The sequence below is a fragment of the Tenrec ecaudatus genome, chromosome 1 (genome assembly GCF_050624435.1).
Source record: "Tenrec ecaudatus isolate mTenEca1 chromosome 1, mTenEca1.hap1, whole genome shotgun sequence".
Lineage (NCBI taxonomy): Eukaryota > Metazoa > Chordata > Mammalia > Afrosoricida > Tenrecidae > Tenrec > Tenrec ecaudatus.
The window spans coordinates 69,870,542-69,886,295 of record NC_134530.1 but is presented as its reverse complement, the minus strand read 5'-3'; the positions used below and the strand labels follow the sequence as shown (position 1 = coordinate 69,886,295).

The 15,754-nt window shown below is 38.6% G+C and overlaps 1 protein-coding gene across 1 annotated transcript in view; it reads left to right on the top strand.

Annotated features, from left to right (window-relative positions):
• The window catches only part of EIF2B3 (eukaryotic translation initiation factor 2B subunit gamma), a 120,902-nt gene that overhangs the window by 76,864 nt on the left and 28,284 nt on the right, over positions 1-15,754 (top strand). The window contains exon 7 of the mRNA XM_075555518.1: positions 13,024-13,151. Coding sequence (XP_075411633.1) covers positions 13,024-13,151 — 128 coding nt within the window. The remainder of the gene's footprint in view (positions 1-13,023; positions 13,152-15,754) is intronic.

Here is a 15,754-nt window from a genome sequence, read left to right as displayed (position 1 = left end):
GGCCGTTCGAACTCACCCGCCGCTCCACAGAAGAAAGATAAGGCTCTCTGCACCCATAAATATTTACAGCCTTGGAAACTCTTTAGAGGGACTATGTGTCAGAACTGACTTATTGAAAGTGGATTTTTAAAATAAACCAAGCAGAATATATATGTTTAAATTAATAGTAATTCATGATATCGCTTTTTGCACTGATCAAGCTCTTTTTACTTTTCCCTGAAAGGGTGAGCTTTTCAACTCTTGTCCTGTTGGCTCCAAACAGATATTCCTCCCCTAGGCAATTATCCTACAGATGCCTCTTCATAGCAAAGGCAAAAGACTGACCCTAGAGACTTCTTTTTTTTTTTTTTTTTAAAGAAGAAAATCACTTAGATTTCCAAGGGGGATCTCCATTTTCAATTAGAAAAGATTTAATATTTGCAGCTCTACCCTGTCTTTATCGGGTCGCGCTGAATTGGAATTGACTCAATGGCAATGAGTGAGTGAGGAGCATCTTGTCTCCCTTGATGACTTGTGGATAAGTTCCTACAAGGGTGATTAGTACTGGTGGATAGGAAAGCAGGTATACAAAGTACCTCAGCAGCAACCTCCCTCAGATCAGCTGGGGAAAGGAGCCTGAGGAGCAAAGTTTAAATAGGAAGTGTAAATCATCCTTCATTGATGGACTCAGATACATACAATCATGCTTAAGAGGAAGGAGTAGTATTACTCTGTGCCAAGTATGATATTTCTTGCAGATCCTCTTCAATATATGCTAAACTCCGGTAGGGAAGGTCCATGTACCAAACCAAAACCCATTGCCATCAGTTCCAACGCAGCAGCTTCATAGGACACCCTTTGGGTGCAGAAGGCAGTAAATTTTTATGGGAGTAGAAACCCTCATCTTTCTCCCTCAAACTGATTGATAGGTTCAAACTGATGAATTTGTAGTGAGCAGACCAACACTTGATTGAATTATTTGGATTCCTGGAAAGTTTTTCAAAGTATTGTTGGTTCTTTATTTTCTCTCCCCAGGGCACTCTACCCCTGTTCTGCTTTGACTTGACATTCTGATTGTTGTTGTTTATGTGTTTCACTCAAATATTTATTGAACAATTAATGTTTATAAGTCAAGCATTGTCAACAGTGAAATCAACAATGAATAAGAAAACTTGGGTCCAGTCTAAGCTCCACGGTAGGTTGAGGGATGTTGCTGTTTAGATAGTAGGGAAACTTCCTACTAAGATTTAAAGGGTGATCTAAGACTTGTTTTCCAGTTGCCAGGGTAGGCAATCCATATTTTACTCCCAAGTGAAAATGAAGCTGTATGCAATAGACCCTGACCTTAACATGCTGGGATGGAATGTCACAGTGTTTTTTGTTTTGTTTTGTTAATCTAATAAATTGCCATGTATCCATCACACAAATTCAGCAGTTATCAATTTATGGCCAATCATTTATTTTATATATATATATATCCATCATTTCCCTATTATCAAACCCAGATTGTTTTAAGTCATTGTGATATAATTTTATTTATAGATATTTCAGCATATCTCTAAAAGATAGTTATTTTGTTTTCTTAAATAAAACCTCAATACTGCTAGCACACTTGAGGGGAGGGGGGAAAAGGGCAATGCTTCCGTAATACGATCCAATAAGATTGTGACTTTTGAAGTCTAGATATGCAATCAGTTTTGCAGCAAAACTAGTCCTAGCCTGGCTGTTACAACTCCTTGGTGGCTAATTTTGTCAATACCACCTAGTTCCCATACCTGGCAAGTATAGCGCAATGGTATAAGCCTTGAAGACAAGCCTAAAGTAGGTGAGTTATACCTATGATTTCTGGCTAGAGGCTCTGCCAAATGGGACTTTTCCACAGTCTTCTGCAGGGAGATAGAGATTATTCTCAAGGCATGCTGTTCCCTCCTCTATAGTGCAAGCCCCAGCAAGCTGATCTCTTAGGACGTCAAGAAGCCCAAGCATTAGCCAAGCTTTTTCACTTTCTCCTAGACTGGCACTGGCAGTCTAGGAGTATGCTAACTTTCTGAGCGAAAGTCCTGGAAAACAAGCAGTTACTGCTAGTTTTAGTTCTGATTTTATTTTAGCATAGATACCAGGAAACATTTTGTCTTTCTTTGCCTTTCTCTAACCTGCCAGATTTGCTAATCCCTTTATGACTACTAGACTTAAAAAACAAACAAACATTGAGTCAGTTCCAACTCATGGCAAATATGTGGCTCAGAGTAGAACTACAATCCACAGGATTCTCAATGGCTAATGTTCCAGAAGCAGATCACCAGGCCTTTCTTCCAAGGCACCTTTGGGTTCATAGTGAGCACATTTACTGCAAAACACACACCCATCAAAATTGCCATCAAATCAATTCCAGCTCATGGCAACCCAGGTGTTTCAGAGTAAAGCTGTGCTCTATATTGTAGGGTTTTTAATGACTCTGCTCTTTCAGGTGGCTGTTGCTAGCCTTCTTCTTTGGTGCCTTGGCATGAATCAGACTGGGGTTAATACTCAAGTGCTTAATTGCACAACCCAGGGACTCCTTAAAAAACTTAAAGGAGATCAATTTACTTACAATTTTAGGAAGAATTGAAGCTGAATATTTTCTTCATGTTCAGAAGAATCCAGAATTATAATCAGCTTCTTCTGATATTGGAACCTGGTCTTAATATTTGGGTGATATAGTCTTAAGATTTGCTTCCAAAGCAGGGAGATAGAGAGTGAAGAATGTTACTTCTAATTTAATACCAGCCAGGCACTATATACTGTTCTGAGTGATTTTCATGTACATTAGCTCATTCCTTAAAATAGTTGGCTCATTTAGATATTATTCTTATATTATAGATAAGGAAAGTGAGACTCCAAAGTAATTGTCTCAAGGTCATATTAAATCAATTACTGTTGATGAATCTGTTGCTGGCAGCATTCACCAGAGATAACTGAGATCTCTGTTTCATAGACACATATGTACATGCACATATATACATCCTTGGGAAGATTGGGGTAGTTACAGCTTCCTGGCCTTAGCTACTTAGGAATGCAGAGGAATACGACTGATCCCCACAAAGTGAAGGCAAAAGTTGGGAGTAGACAGCCATCCTGCAAGGTAATTAAAGCCACATGCAAGATGAGGTCATGGAAATGGCTAGAAAGCCATGAATAAGCATGAAAAAGCAGAGGAATGAATCAGAGATGAGGGACCATGTAATTCTTTATGAGATAGGCTTGGTTTCTTGCTATTCTGTTCAAGAATGCGTGTGACTTGGCTGAACTTGGTTTCCTGTCCTTAGATGTCCAAGAGATTGCATTGGTATGTCTTTTACTCAAATAACAGAACAAAATTACCGTACATACTCGTGTGTAAGCCGAGTTTTTCCAGCATATTTTTAATGTAGTTTTTGTGGTAAAATTTGATGCTTTGGCTGATATTCAGGTCAGCTTATACTCACGTATATATGGTAAGCTGAAAGCATATAGCTTGCACCCCTTCTCATTAGGGCTGTGATGTGGCTGTACACTGACTTCTAAAGATACAGGTGCTGTCAAGATTAGATTGGGGATAGTCCCCTGTGAACTTTCTTAATACATTTATTTTGGTCTTTGGAGCTCCTAGGAATCATTTGCTGCTGAGGAAGGCCTTGCAGCCTATCATGTTGTTAGGTGCAAAATCTAGTATATCGATCTTTATTCATTCCGTTTCTTTTATGACACTTCCCATTAGATTCATACTCTGTATATTCCAAATTCCCACTATTCTTTGTTTTTGTAGCTGTTTCTTCTCGTTTTGAGTTGTGGCCCATGAGCAGATGAAGGTCCCACAGGCTTTATACTCCATTCATGTCATTACTATCTACTTTACTTTAAGAAGCTCTTAAAGTAGTGAAGCTCTTCTTTAGTCATATTTTGTGTGCTTTCTGTTCTGCTTTATTCATTAGGCCTCCATTTTCTGACATTGTTTCGATGCTATGCATAAGGTTGTCAGTGGCTGATTCCTCTGAAGTGGACAGCCTATTCCATCTTCATCGTCTGTTCTTAGTCTGGAAGCTCCTCTGAAACTTGTTCATGTGGTGACCCTGCTGGCATTTGAAATACCAGTGACACAGCTTCCAGCATCATAGCAACCCACAAGCCCCCACAGTATGACAAACTGGAAAGGCAAGTGGTGGCCACAATACATAACACCAACAGTAAATGTCTTTATCTCAACTCAGCCCTTCCAAATATTGGGAAAGAGGTAGAAAATCTACTTTTATTACACGTGAAACTCAAGTTACAGAACAGTTCACATTTCTTCTCATTTGTGTTTTCTTACTTCTACGCTCAGTAGCGTTCTAATTGTGAAAAAAAAAAAAAAGGATTGTTAAACTATCCCAAAACTTTGTTCTTGGACTTTTATTTTTCCTTCCCAGTCCCTTCCCTCTTGCTGTACCTTCAAATAAAATAGATATAATCTACAACAGTAAACAGAAAATTCTCTTAGATTGAAAGGTAGTGATCAAAGATCTAGCTATTTAGTATATTGCATTCTAAAATATAGCCCCTTTTTCTTCTTGGTAGAATAATGACATTATCGATAAGAATAACATTTCAATATTGACGCAGATGGTTGAGAAAGAAAAACCTGTCCAGTTCTTACTGGCTAGAGAAAAGATTTAGGCTTAGAGCAATTCAATAAATAATTTTTTTCACTTAAATTTACTTACAGTGCATCTTAAATGTTGTTCTATACACCGAGATGTAACAGCGAAACAAAACAAACATATCTGTATCCTCATGAAGTGGACAGTTGGATTGCAGCCTTCAGTATGGATTACAACTCAGTGTAAAGAAAACCAAAATCCTCACCACTGGGCCAATAGGTAACATCATGATAAATGAAGAAAAGATTGAAGTTGTCAAGGATTTCATGTTTCTTGAATCTGTAGTCAATGCGCATGGAAGCAGCATTCAGAAGATCAGACAATGCATTGAATTGGGTGAATATGCTGCACAAAACCTATGTAAGGTGTTAAGAAGCTAAGATGTTGTTTTGAGGACTAAGGTGTACCTGACCCGTGGCAATGTATTTTCAGTTGCCTCATCTACATGTAAAAGTTGGAAATTGAATTAGGAAGACCAAATCAGAATGAAATTATGGTTCTGAATAAGAATGTTGAAAGTACCATGGACTCCCAAAAGAACAAGCACATCTTTCTTCAAAGAAGTACAACCTGAATGCGCATTAGAGGCAAGGATGGCAAGACTTTGGACATGCTGTCAGGAGAGGGTAGGCCCTAGAGAATGATATCCTTTTGGTAAAGTGGACGGGCAGCAAGAAAGAGGGAGGCCCTCAACAAAATGGACTGTCACAGCAATGAACTCAGTCATAGGAATAATTGTCAGGATAGCACAGGACACCAGGCAGTGTTTCCTTCTGTTGTAATAGGGTCGGTATGAGTCTGAATTAATTGGATGGCACCCTAACAACAGCATGTGTTGTGGAGTCCGTTCCAATTTACAGTACCCTGTAGAACAGATTACATCTGCCTCATAGGGTTTCCTAAAGTGTAATCTGTAGGGGAGAAGATTTCCAAGTCTTTTCTCCCACATAGCCACTGATAGATTTGAACAGCCAACCTTTTGGTTAGCAGTTATTGATTAATGGTTAGCTCCTCAGAAGAACGTTGTTGTCATCATTGACCTCGGGTGGCATTGAGTTAATTCAAACTCATAGTGACCCTATGTGCCACAGAATACAACACTGCTTAATTCTGTGCTAGCTTCACAATCATTTCTATGTTTGAGTCCATTCTTGTAGCCACTCATGTCAATCGATCTTGTTGAGGGTCTTCCTCTGTACTTTACCAAGCATGATGTCCTTAATAACATGCACAAAGTACGTGATACAAAATCTCGCCATTCTAAGATGGGTCTGGCCTGTACTTCTCCCAAGACAGATCCTTCATTTCCTGGCAGTCTTTACATTCTTCACCAGCATTACAATTCAAGGACGTCAGTTCTGTATTTCGTATCCATAGTCCAGCTTTCGCATGCCTAGGAGGCAATCAAAAATGTCCAAGCTTGGGTCAGCATGCACCTTAGTCCTCAATGTAACATCTTTGCTTATTAACATTCTTAAGAGAACTTTTGCAGCAGATTTACTAAATACAGTGTGTCATTTTATTTGGCTGCTGCTTCCAGGGCATTGATTGTGGATCCAAGTAAAATGAAATCCTTGACAACTTCAGCCATCAGTTATTCTGTTGTTGCTTGGTGGGTCATCTGCATATTGCCATGTATTAATGAGTTTTCCTCCCATCCTGATGCATCTTTCTTATAGTCCAGCTTCAGGTTAGTTGTTCAGCATGAAGATTGAATAAATATGAATAAATAAAAATAGGAGCCCTCATGGCACAGTGGTTAAAGAATTCAGCTGTTAACCAAAAGTTGGCAGTTTGAACCCACCAGTAGCTCCACAGGAAAACAATGTGAGTCTATGTCCATAAAGATTAAAGCCTTAGAAACCCCTTAGTGTCTTATAGGGTCCTGATTAGTCAGAATCAACTTGATGGCAGTGGGTTTGGTTTTTTTAGAACACATTTAGAGAATTTCAATTCTCTCTTGACCCGCATACAAAGGAAAGAAGCTAGAATACAAAAGTAGCCAAAACTTTCTCTTTGCCATGGGTATCACTGTTAGACCTTCCCTGGAAGCTTGTGACCACCAGAAGGACTTGGTTCCCAATTAAGGTAGAATGCTCAAAATGTTACATTTAAGCAGAATAATCATGTGTTTTTTGTCAGATGCTGAATGTTTAATGCTAGCAATAATCATAATAAAGAAGCACATTTAGAATTTATTATACTCCAAGATTAGAAAAACTTTTTTTAACTCTACTTTCTGTAGCCAAGAATCAGCTTAAAAAATTATTGCCAGCTATCTACCTTTGAAGGGTATCATTTATTTGAATAATTATTTATTTAGCACCTACTAAAAATAAATGAATGTTTATTGGGAGATACATAGGAAATAGAGAATGATAAATCCTGTGTAAAGGGTTGTGGTTGAAGTAAGCACAGGAGCCTTCTATACTGGCTTAGTGGAAAGAGCCAGGGTGATTAGAGGCAGATCGGGAATACATTTTCAGTCTGACAGTTACAGAAAAGCTGTAGAACCTTAGGCAAAACAGCCGCTCTATACCTAATTTCCTAACTTATGAAACAAGCTACCTCCCTACTAAGTGAGGCACACTGGAGCCACTAAATATCGGGTCCATCGGGCAGTTGAAAGTATGAGACTAAAGTCAAGGTGAAAGGTCTTGGCTAGATTTGGTAGTCGTCAACATAGAAACCACTAAGTGAATAACGTAATCTCAGCAAGATGTACAGCGTGAGAAAGCAGAAGTTGAAGAAAAATTCTAAGTAATGCCATGTACTTTAGGAGAATCAAAAAAGAATCATGAGAAATGGGAAGAGAAAGAAAACTAGGGGAACAAGGCATACACAGAATCTGGTGGCTGTGAAATTTTGAAAATTCCAAGAAGCACAAGAAAATTCTGTCCATAATTCTTCTGTTGTTGTAACTATTGTAATGGAATTAAAGAGTGAAATAATATAAATATCTTTTAAAGTCTTTTTTTTCTTTAAAAGTCTTAAGTATGTATTTCTTATTATTTTGCAGAAAAGGTTTTTATCAGTTCACATTCTTAATCCCTCCCCTTTGTATAAGAATAACTGCCTCAAAGCATTCTTTTTACTAAGGAGATTTTTGTTTGAGCTTTTAACATGATTTGGGGGCAGGGGTAAGATATGTCTTGTTTGAATTTTTATTTCTTTGAAAATCTTTTTTATTATTTTAACCATTTTTATCTACCTAAAAAGAATCTTTTGTCCTATGTAGAGCAGTTATTTTGTACTTTCAATTTGGTCAAATCTATTGCTTTCCTTTGGGATTTCTTAAGAAGAACCTATGATTTCCTGAGATGAGGCCTATGTTTCTGGGAGACATGTGTAAGAGGAAAGGGAGAATGTGAGGTTGACTAGGCTCGGGGTGCTGTCTCAAGCTGTTACCCTTCAGGCTCCCAGACAGGATGTTCACAATGGTTCACAGTGGTGTTGCATATCCTTGGCACAACTGTGTGCTGCTGCCTGTGATTTGACACAAGGATAATTGTCTCCACTATGCTGCTCAGCCAACTGCATTGGGGGAATCGACCTAATGCTGAGCACCAGTAGAGGTGAGTGGGACCTGACTTCATTTTCTCTCTTTAGATCACTGTCTATCCCCTTGACAGCACTGCCTGGTGGGGCCATGTGCCAAGTCTTGTTTGCCTGCTTCTTGACGTGACAGTTCTTTTTGGTCCATAATGTAAATATCACGGCCTTGAAATCTTCCAGCTGTCCATGCTTTGTCACTTCTTCAAAGGGAACTGACTTGTTTTCTACTGGAGGAGTCAGTCCATGGAACATTTGCTACCCACAGTAGTTGGGATCATTAAAAGGGAAGATAAAGAGCTAAGAGTCAGTGTTGTTTCATTGTATTCATATGGAAATTTTAAATCTCCCATCAAAGAATCGGAAGAAAAAAATCACATTGAAATTCAATAACAGAGCTCCAAGCTTACACAGACTTTTCGGAGGATGTTTGACTTGATCCCTTAAAAATGACAAAAACCATGAACTGTGTAGCTCCAGGGTTGATAATTAATTTGTTTACCCTTCTCAGCGCTTTCTTGCCTTCCTACCTATATTCCATCTGTGTGGTCCTGTTTCAGCATGCACAGCTCTTTTTTTTTTTTTTTGAATGGCCTGTGGGAGATCGCTAAGAAGTGTGCAGCAGTCGGGTTTATAGAACTGCCTATGCATAACATCTTTCTAAAGCCTCAGTCATCTCTCAGTCTTATAGTTGGTCTCCGTCTTCACTGTCCTTACGCAAAGCTTCTTTTCCACAGTGCTACAGTTCTGATTCAGAGAAACCAATTGTGTTTCTCAAGCTACAATAGTGAGCTCAAACATAACAATTGTGAGGTGCAAGACTATGTAGTGACTCAAAAGCACCTAGCAACAATCTTTACAGAAGCACACAGAATGCCTGATCGGTTCAGACTACCAACTTTTCTGTCAGTGGTCAAGCGCTTAACCACAGTGTCACCAGGACTCTTAGTACCGTTGTCTTACTAGAAAATAAAACTCATCATGTCATTTTCCTGTAAATTTCTTGAAGTATTAAACAGTGTATTTCCAGGGTCTTGCACGGTGACTTGTATATAGTACATACTTTGATCCTGCACTATCCCCAAAATTGTTATATTTGAGCCCATTGTTGGAGTCACTGTGTCAATCTACCTCATTCAGGCTCTTCCTGTTCTTCACTGACCCTTACTTTGACAAACATGATATTCTTTTCTAGGGACTATTCTCTCCTGATAACATGCCCAGCATGCCTGAAATGAAGTCTCGCCATTCTCACATCTAAGGAGTAGTCTGGTTGTATTTCTTCCAGCATAGATTTATTTGTTGTTCTGTCAGTCCATGGTACTTTCGATATTCTTCCCCAAAAATAACCAGTTCTTCTCTGATCTGGTTTATTCACTGTCCTGCTTTCACATGCATATTAGGTGATTTAAAATACCATGGTTGGGGTCCCATCCGCCTTAGTCCTCAAAGTGACCTCTTTACTCTTTTAACTTTAGAGTTTTATGTAGCAGGTTTTCCCAATGCGGTATGTTGCTACACGTTTTCAATGCTGCCTCTATGAACATTGAGTAGATATCCAAATAAAATTAAACTCTTGGCAATTTTTATCTTTTCTCCATTTGTCATTATGATATCTGTTGATCCAGTTGTGGGGATTTTTTCTTATGTTGAGGTCTAATCCATACTGGAGGCTATAATCTTTGTCTTTAACAGGAAACAGTTAATGCTAAATAAACAAATGCTTACTAAATGCTAAGTAAATTAGTGGTTTTAAAATTCTAACAAGATCACAGTATGAGAAAGCTGAAAATTCTCTTCTGTGCTTTATTCCTTTACTAAGTTCAAAACATAATCATCGTATAGGCTAAGGGCCCTTTCTTCTTCTGTTATAGATTCCTGTTCACTTATTAAGTCCCAGTCTTCTTTCTCCTCCTCACCAGGAAACCCCATGCCTCCTCCTGGGAGGGCCAAATAAAAGAGCACTCTAGAGCTTTTAGCTAAGATTGCTTGGTGCTTTTATATCTAAGTGATATAAAAATAGTACAGGCACCTTTTGTCTTCTGGGAGTTCTTTCACACATTGAACTTTGATCTGATCTTCTATAAGAGCTGGCCTAGACTGATCTTTTACATGAAAGTAAGTTAAAATAAACTTTTTGGTAGGAATTCTTTGATAGCCATTGGTAAAAGGTACAAATGTTGTAATGGAGACAACTAAGTTTTAGGTTATACGGTGAAATATACCTCGAAATACATGGTCCCTATGAGTGATTTTAAATTACAGTTTAAATCAAACCAGGAGAGTAGTAACACAGAAACTTAGAAAAAAATGGAAGACAAGAAACTAAAGGATGGCCCAAATTCGTACAATTTGGAAGATACAACAAAGCCTAAAGACGAAAAGAATCACTCTTAATTCTAGAGTGAGGAAGAAATAAGCAAACACTGTACTCAGTCTTTGTGTATTCAAATGTAAAACTATACATAACACACTGCCATATCAAGTTAAGGAGAAAAAATATGACCTCTTTAGAAGCCAACAGCAACAAAAAAGTTTTAAAATAAAATTTAGTGCCACTTATTGATAAAAGTTTATAGCAAGGTAGGGGTTAAAAGAGAAGTTTCTTAATCTGATAGAGGTTATCGATTAAAAAATCAATAACAATCATTATTCAAAACTATTCTCTTTAAAATCTGGAGCAGTAAGAATGTTTGCTATCAATGTTTCTATTCATCACTATATGAAAAATCTTAACCAATACAGCAAGATAGTGGCAATCATGTCAATTATGGAAGAAGGAAAAAAAGTTGTTCCTTCCATTCAAACCTCTACATCTTATTTATTTTTCATTATCTTGCTGTATTAGTTAAGACAGAGTTAACAAGATTGTTTTGCTATATCATTGACTATAAGATCAAAATAGTTAATTTAAAAGAAAATAATTGTTTAAAAGATGCAATTTATAATAGCAATAAAAAATATATGCAATGTCTTTGTGGAAAATATTTTTTTAAAGAAATTGAAGAAAGTAGAAGTGAAGAAATGACTATTGTGTTTGTCTGGGTAGACAAGACAAACAAACTATTGACACTCATGTGTAAGAGAGAACTTTATATCAAGAAGTAACTATGCATCATTAAGACATCCTAACCTAGCCCAGAGTAAGTCCGTAAGTCTGATATTAGCCCATGTGTCATTCACCAATCTATGAATTCCTCTTCAGACTCGGGCAACACATGCAATGATCACGGGCCAGTGCGTGGAAAATCTTGTGGATCTCGTGGCAGTGGAAACATCTCCAAGGCTCTGGCTGCCATCAGCATGGCTCCATATGGCTTGTGAACAGGAAAGTGTAGCAGAGATATGTATGTCCTGTCTCTAAGGAGGAAGACAGCAGTTCCCAGAATCCTCCAGAGAAGGCCATGCCCAACACAGAGGCTTCATTGGCTATGACCTGATTGACAGGCTAGACTCCACCCCTTCACTCAACTTGACAGGAGATATGTAACTGCCACAACTATGTATAAGGATAGGAAGACTCAGTGTTATAAAAATGCTACTCTTACCTACCTATATACTCGAGTATAAGCCAAGTTTTTCAGCGCATATTTTAATGCAGTTTTGTGGTAAAATTAGGTGCCTCGGCTTATATTTGGGTCAGCTTATATGCAAGTGTGTGTGTGTGTGTGTGTGTATATATAGTAAGTTACTTTATGGATTCAATCAAATACTACCAAGGTGTTTTGAAGAGCCAAATAGTAACTGATTTTAAAATTTATATAGAAAAGGCCTTCAATGGCATGTAGAAGTTGTAGAATTGGAATAATGGCATTATTCATATAGAAGTTGTAGAATTGGAGAATGTTTTGTTGTGTCTATTTTTGCCACAATTAGGAAAAAATAATAATTGTATGAATAACACTGAGTACAAGGAAAAAGAAAATGTTCTAGAATTGAATGTGGTAATACTTGTACAACTCTACTTGATATGATTGAATTACTGAATTGTATAGATGAAGTGATAATAAAACTGTTTAAAGGGGGGGATCAAAAGCCTTAAAATCAAGATACTTATAAAGAACAAATTGACATGTCCTTACAGAATCCAGCACAAGTTTAAAGCTATACTAATTAAAATACTGTGGTACGAGAGCAGAAATAGACAGAATGGACATACTCAAAAATAGGTCCACATATAAAAAGAAACATTATATGACAATGAAAATAGGGATTTACTAAAAAATAAACAAATTTTAAAACTAGTAATAAATAAAATAGTGATTTATGAGAATAAAAAGGTACTGAGATAAATATTACCCAGGTGGAAACAAGACAACATAATTTTAGCCCTGTTTCATTCCTCACAGAAATAGCAATTCCAGCTATTTAAATGACAAAGGAAAATGTAATAAATTTCATTGGAAAATATATCACAAAAATTGTGACTATGCATTAAAACGAAGATCTTGTATTTATCAAAAGATAGCAAAGAAAATCACAGCTTCATCAAAAGGCTGGCGTATTCTACCTTCTCATGGGTTATTGCCAATGAATAGTCAAGGGACTTGTATGTATATACACAAACACCATGGATGAAATTTTGTAAAGAAAATTACTTTCTATCTAGACTACTGGGAGGAGGGGTTTTCAGATACACTAATCTGCCACTCTTGTTAACAGCTAATAAAGAGAGCCTGGATCCTCTACTTCTTCAGAACTGTCAAATCCATGCCATTTTTAATCTCAATCCCCAGGTGGCATGAAGGATGGAATTTGGCTTTTCTTTGTATGCAGAGCTTTTGCTCCCAATAGAATCCAGTCTGGGTTCTCATATTTGGCCATTTTTTCTTCCTAGGTCAATCACTTCCATCCGGAGTGAACTGATCCCATACCTAGTGAGAAAACAGTTCTCCTCAGCTTCAACACAACAGGGACAAGAAGAAAAAGAGGAAGACCTAAAGAGAAAAGAGCCCAAATCCCTAGGTCAGTGCTCAAGTTTGGTGCAGTTAAAAAATAGAGTGACATGGGACCCCAAATGGTAGAGAGGGGGGAGTGGGAGGCCTGGTGGGAAATGATCAAGGGTAAGGTTGCTTAGAGAAGAGGTATACTCTAGCCCAGGTGGCAACGAAGCATGGTAGTAGGGCAGGAGGAAAGTCAAGGGAGATGGAGGAAAGAGCTAGGAGTCAAAGGGCATTCATGGAGGTCTAGACAAAGACATGTACATGCAAATATATATAGGAGGATGGGGAAATAGATCTATGTGTCTCTATTTATAGGTCAAGTATTAAGGTGGCGAAAGGACCTTGGGCCTCTACTCAAACACTCCCTCAATGCATGAATACTTTCTTTTATTAAATTGAACTCTATGATGCTCACTCTCCCGACACAACTGCTGGAGCCAAAGTGGGTGAACAAGTAAATGTGGTGAAGAAAGCTGATGGTGCCTGGCTATCAAAAGAGATAGTGACTGGGGTCTTAAAGGCTTGAAGATAAACAAGCGGCCATCTAGCTCAGAAGCAACAAAGTCCACATGGAAGAACACACCAGCCTGTGTGATCGAGTGGTCCCAAAGGGATCAGTTACCAGGCATCAAAGAACAAAAAATCATATCATTGACTGCACACCTCCATGATAGGATCGCTGAAGACAAATGGGTGCATAAGCAAATGTGGTGAAGAAAGCTGATGGTGCCCGGCTATCAAAAGAGATAGTGTCTGGGGTCTTAAAGGCGTGAAGGTGAACAAGCGGCCATCTAGCTCAGAAGCAAAAAAGCCCACATGGAAGAAGCACACCGGCCAGTGCGATCACGAGGTGCCAAGGGACCAGGTATAAGGCATCATGCAAAAAAAAAAAAAAAAGATATAAGTGTGTGTATGTATGTGTATATATGTGTATATGTATATATGTATATGTATATATATACCATATTAAATGAAGGGGGAAGTGCAGAGTGGAGACCCAAGGCCCAAGTGTCGGCCAATGGAGATCCCCTCATAGAGGGGTTTGGGAGAGGAGATGGGTTAATTAGGGTGCGAGGTAGTACCGATGAAGAACACAGCTTTCCCCCAGATCCTGGATGCTTCCTCCCCCCAACTACCATGATCCGAATTCTACCTTGCAGGGCTGGATAGGACAGAGGCTGTACACTGGTACATATGAGGGCTGGAGGTACAGGGAATCCAGGGTGGATGATACCTTCAGGACCAAGGGTGTGAGGGACGATGCTGGGAGAGTGGAGGGTGAGTGGGTTGGAAAGGGGGAACTGATTACAAGGATCCACATGTGACCTCTTCCCTGGGAGAGGGACAGCAGAGAAGGGGCGAAGGGAGACTCCAGATAGGGAAAGATATGACAAAATAACGATGTATAAATTACCAAGGGCACATGAGGGAGGAGGGAAAGGGGAGGGAGGGGAAAAAAAAAAGAGGACCTGATGCAAGGGGCTTAAGTGGAGAGCAAATGCCTTGGGAATGATTGGGGCAGGGAATGTATGGATGTGCTTTATACAATTGATGTATGTATATGTATGGATTGTGGTAAGAGTTGTGTGAGTCCCTAATAAAATGTAAAAAAAGAAAAGAGGAGAAAAAAATGATTAGGGCAAAGACTGTACAGATGTGCTTTATACAATTGATGTATGTATATGTATGAACTGTGATAAGAATTATATGAGCCCCAATAAATTGTTAAAAAAAAATAATAGAGTGACAGCAGTACCTCTGGAGCGGGTAGGCGGCTAAGTTGCCTGTCTCAAGGCCGTGGGCTCTTCTCTAACCTGTGGGGCAGAGACTCTCTGGGCTGTGGGTGTCCTTCCTCAAGCAGATCCTTTTACAGTGTTCTTCAAGATTATGCTAACCTTCCCGCTCCATTCTTGGTTCCCACCAAAATATTTTTACTTTAAACTCTGCCTGCCACTTGCCAGTTCCACTTTTCTCTAGACTTTAGGAAGTCTCATTCCTGATTAAATTCACCCCCTTTTGTGAAGGGAAGGAATCTGAAACTGTACAATTATAGTCCAACCCAAAGCAAATCAAACTCTCCACTCCAGGATCTAAGGGCAAGGTCTGATTTGCTTTCATATCCCTAGCCCCTGCCCCAGTTCTTGGCTGATAGAGATGCTAAAAATATATATATTTATTAATTAACTAAATAGAGGTAGCCAAGCATAATGGGTAAGATCACAAGATTTGGTATTAGAGTAGACCTGAGCTTGTGTAACCTGATCCTGCCTCAGATTGGCTGACTTAGGCAGTTTGCTCAGATATCCTGTGCTTTTTTGAAATAGCACTAGCAGCGCAATGTCAACATGGCTAATTAACTCTATTGAATTATTTCATGATTTTACAAAAATTATTTGTTATTTTCCTTAGTAGTGCTTGACTGTTAATCCAGTGGACCCCTCCCTTTTTTTAAGATTTTTTTTTCCCATTATGAGATACTTTCAAACATACAGGAAAACATATTTCCTTTTTTTAATTTGACTTCATGTTTGGTGTCTTAGTGAATTTTCCCCGAGATTCATGCTGCATGGATGAATTTCAAGGAAAGCCATCGTGTCTTAACTTAAGTCTATAGGCCTTCTGTCA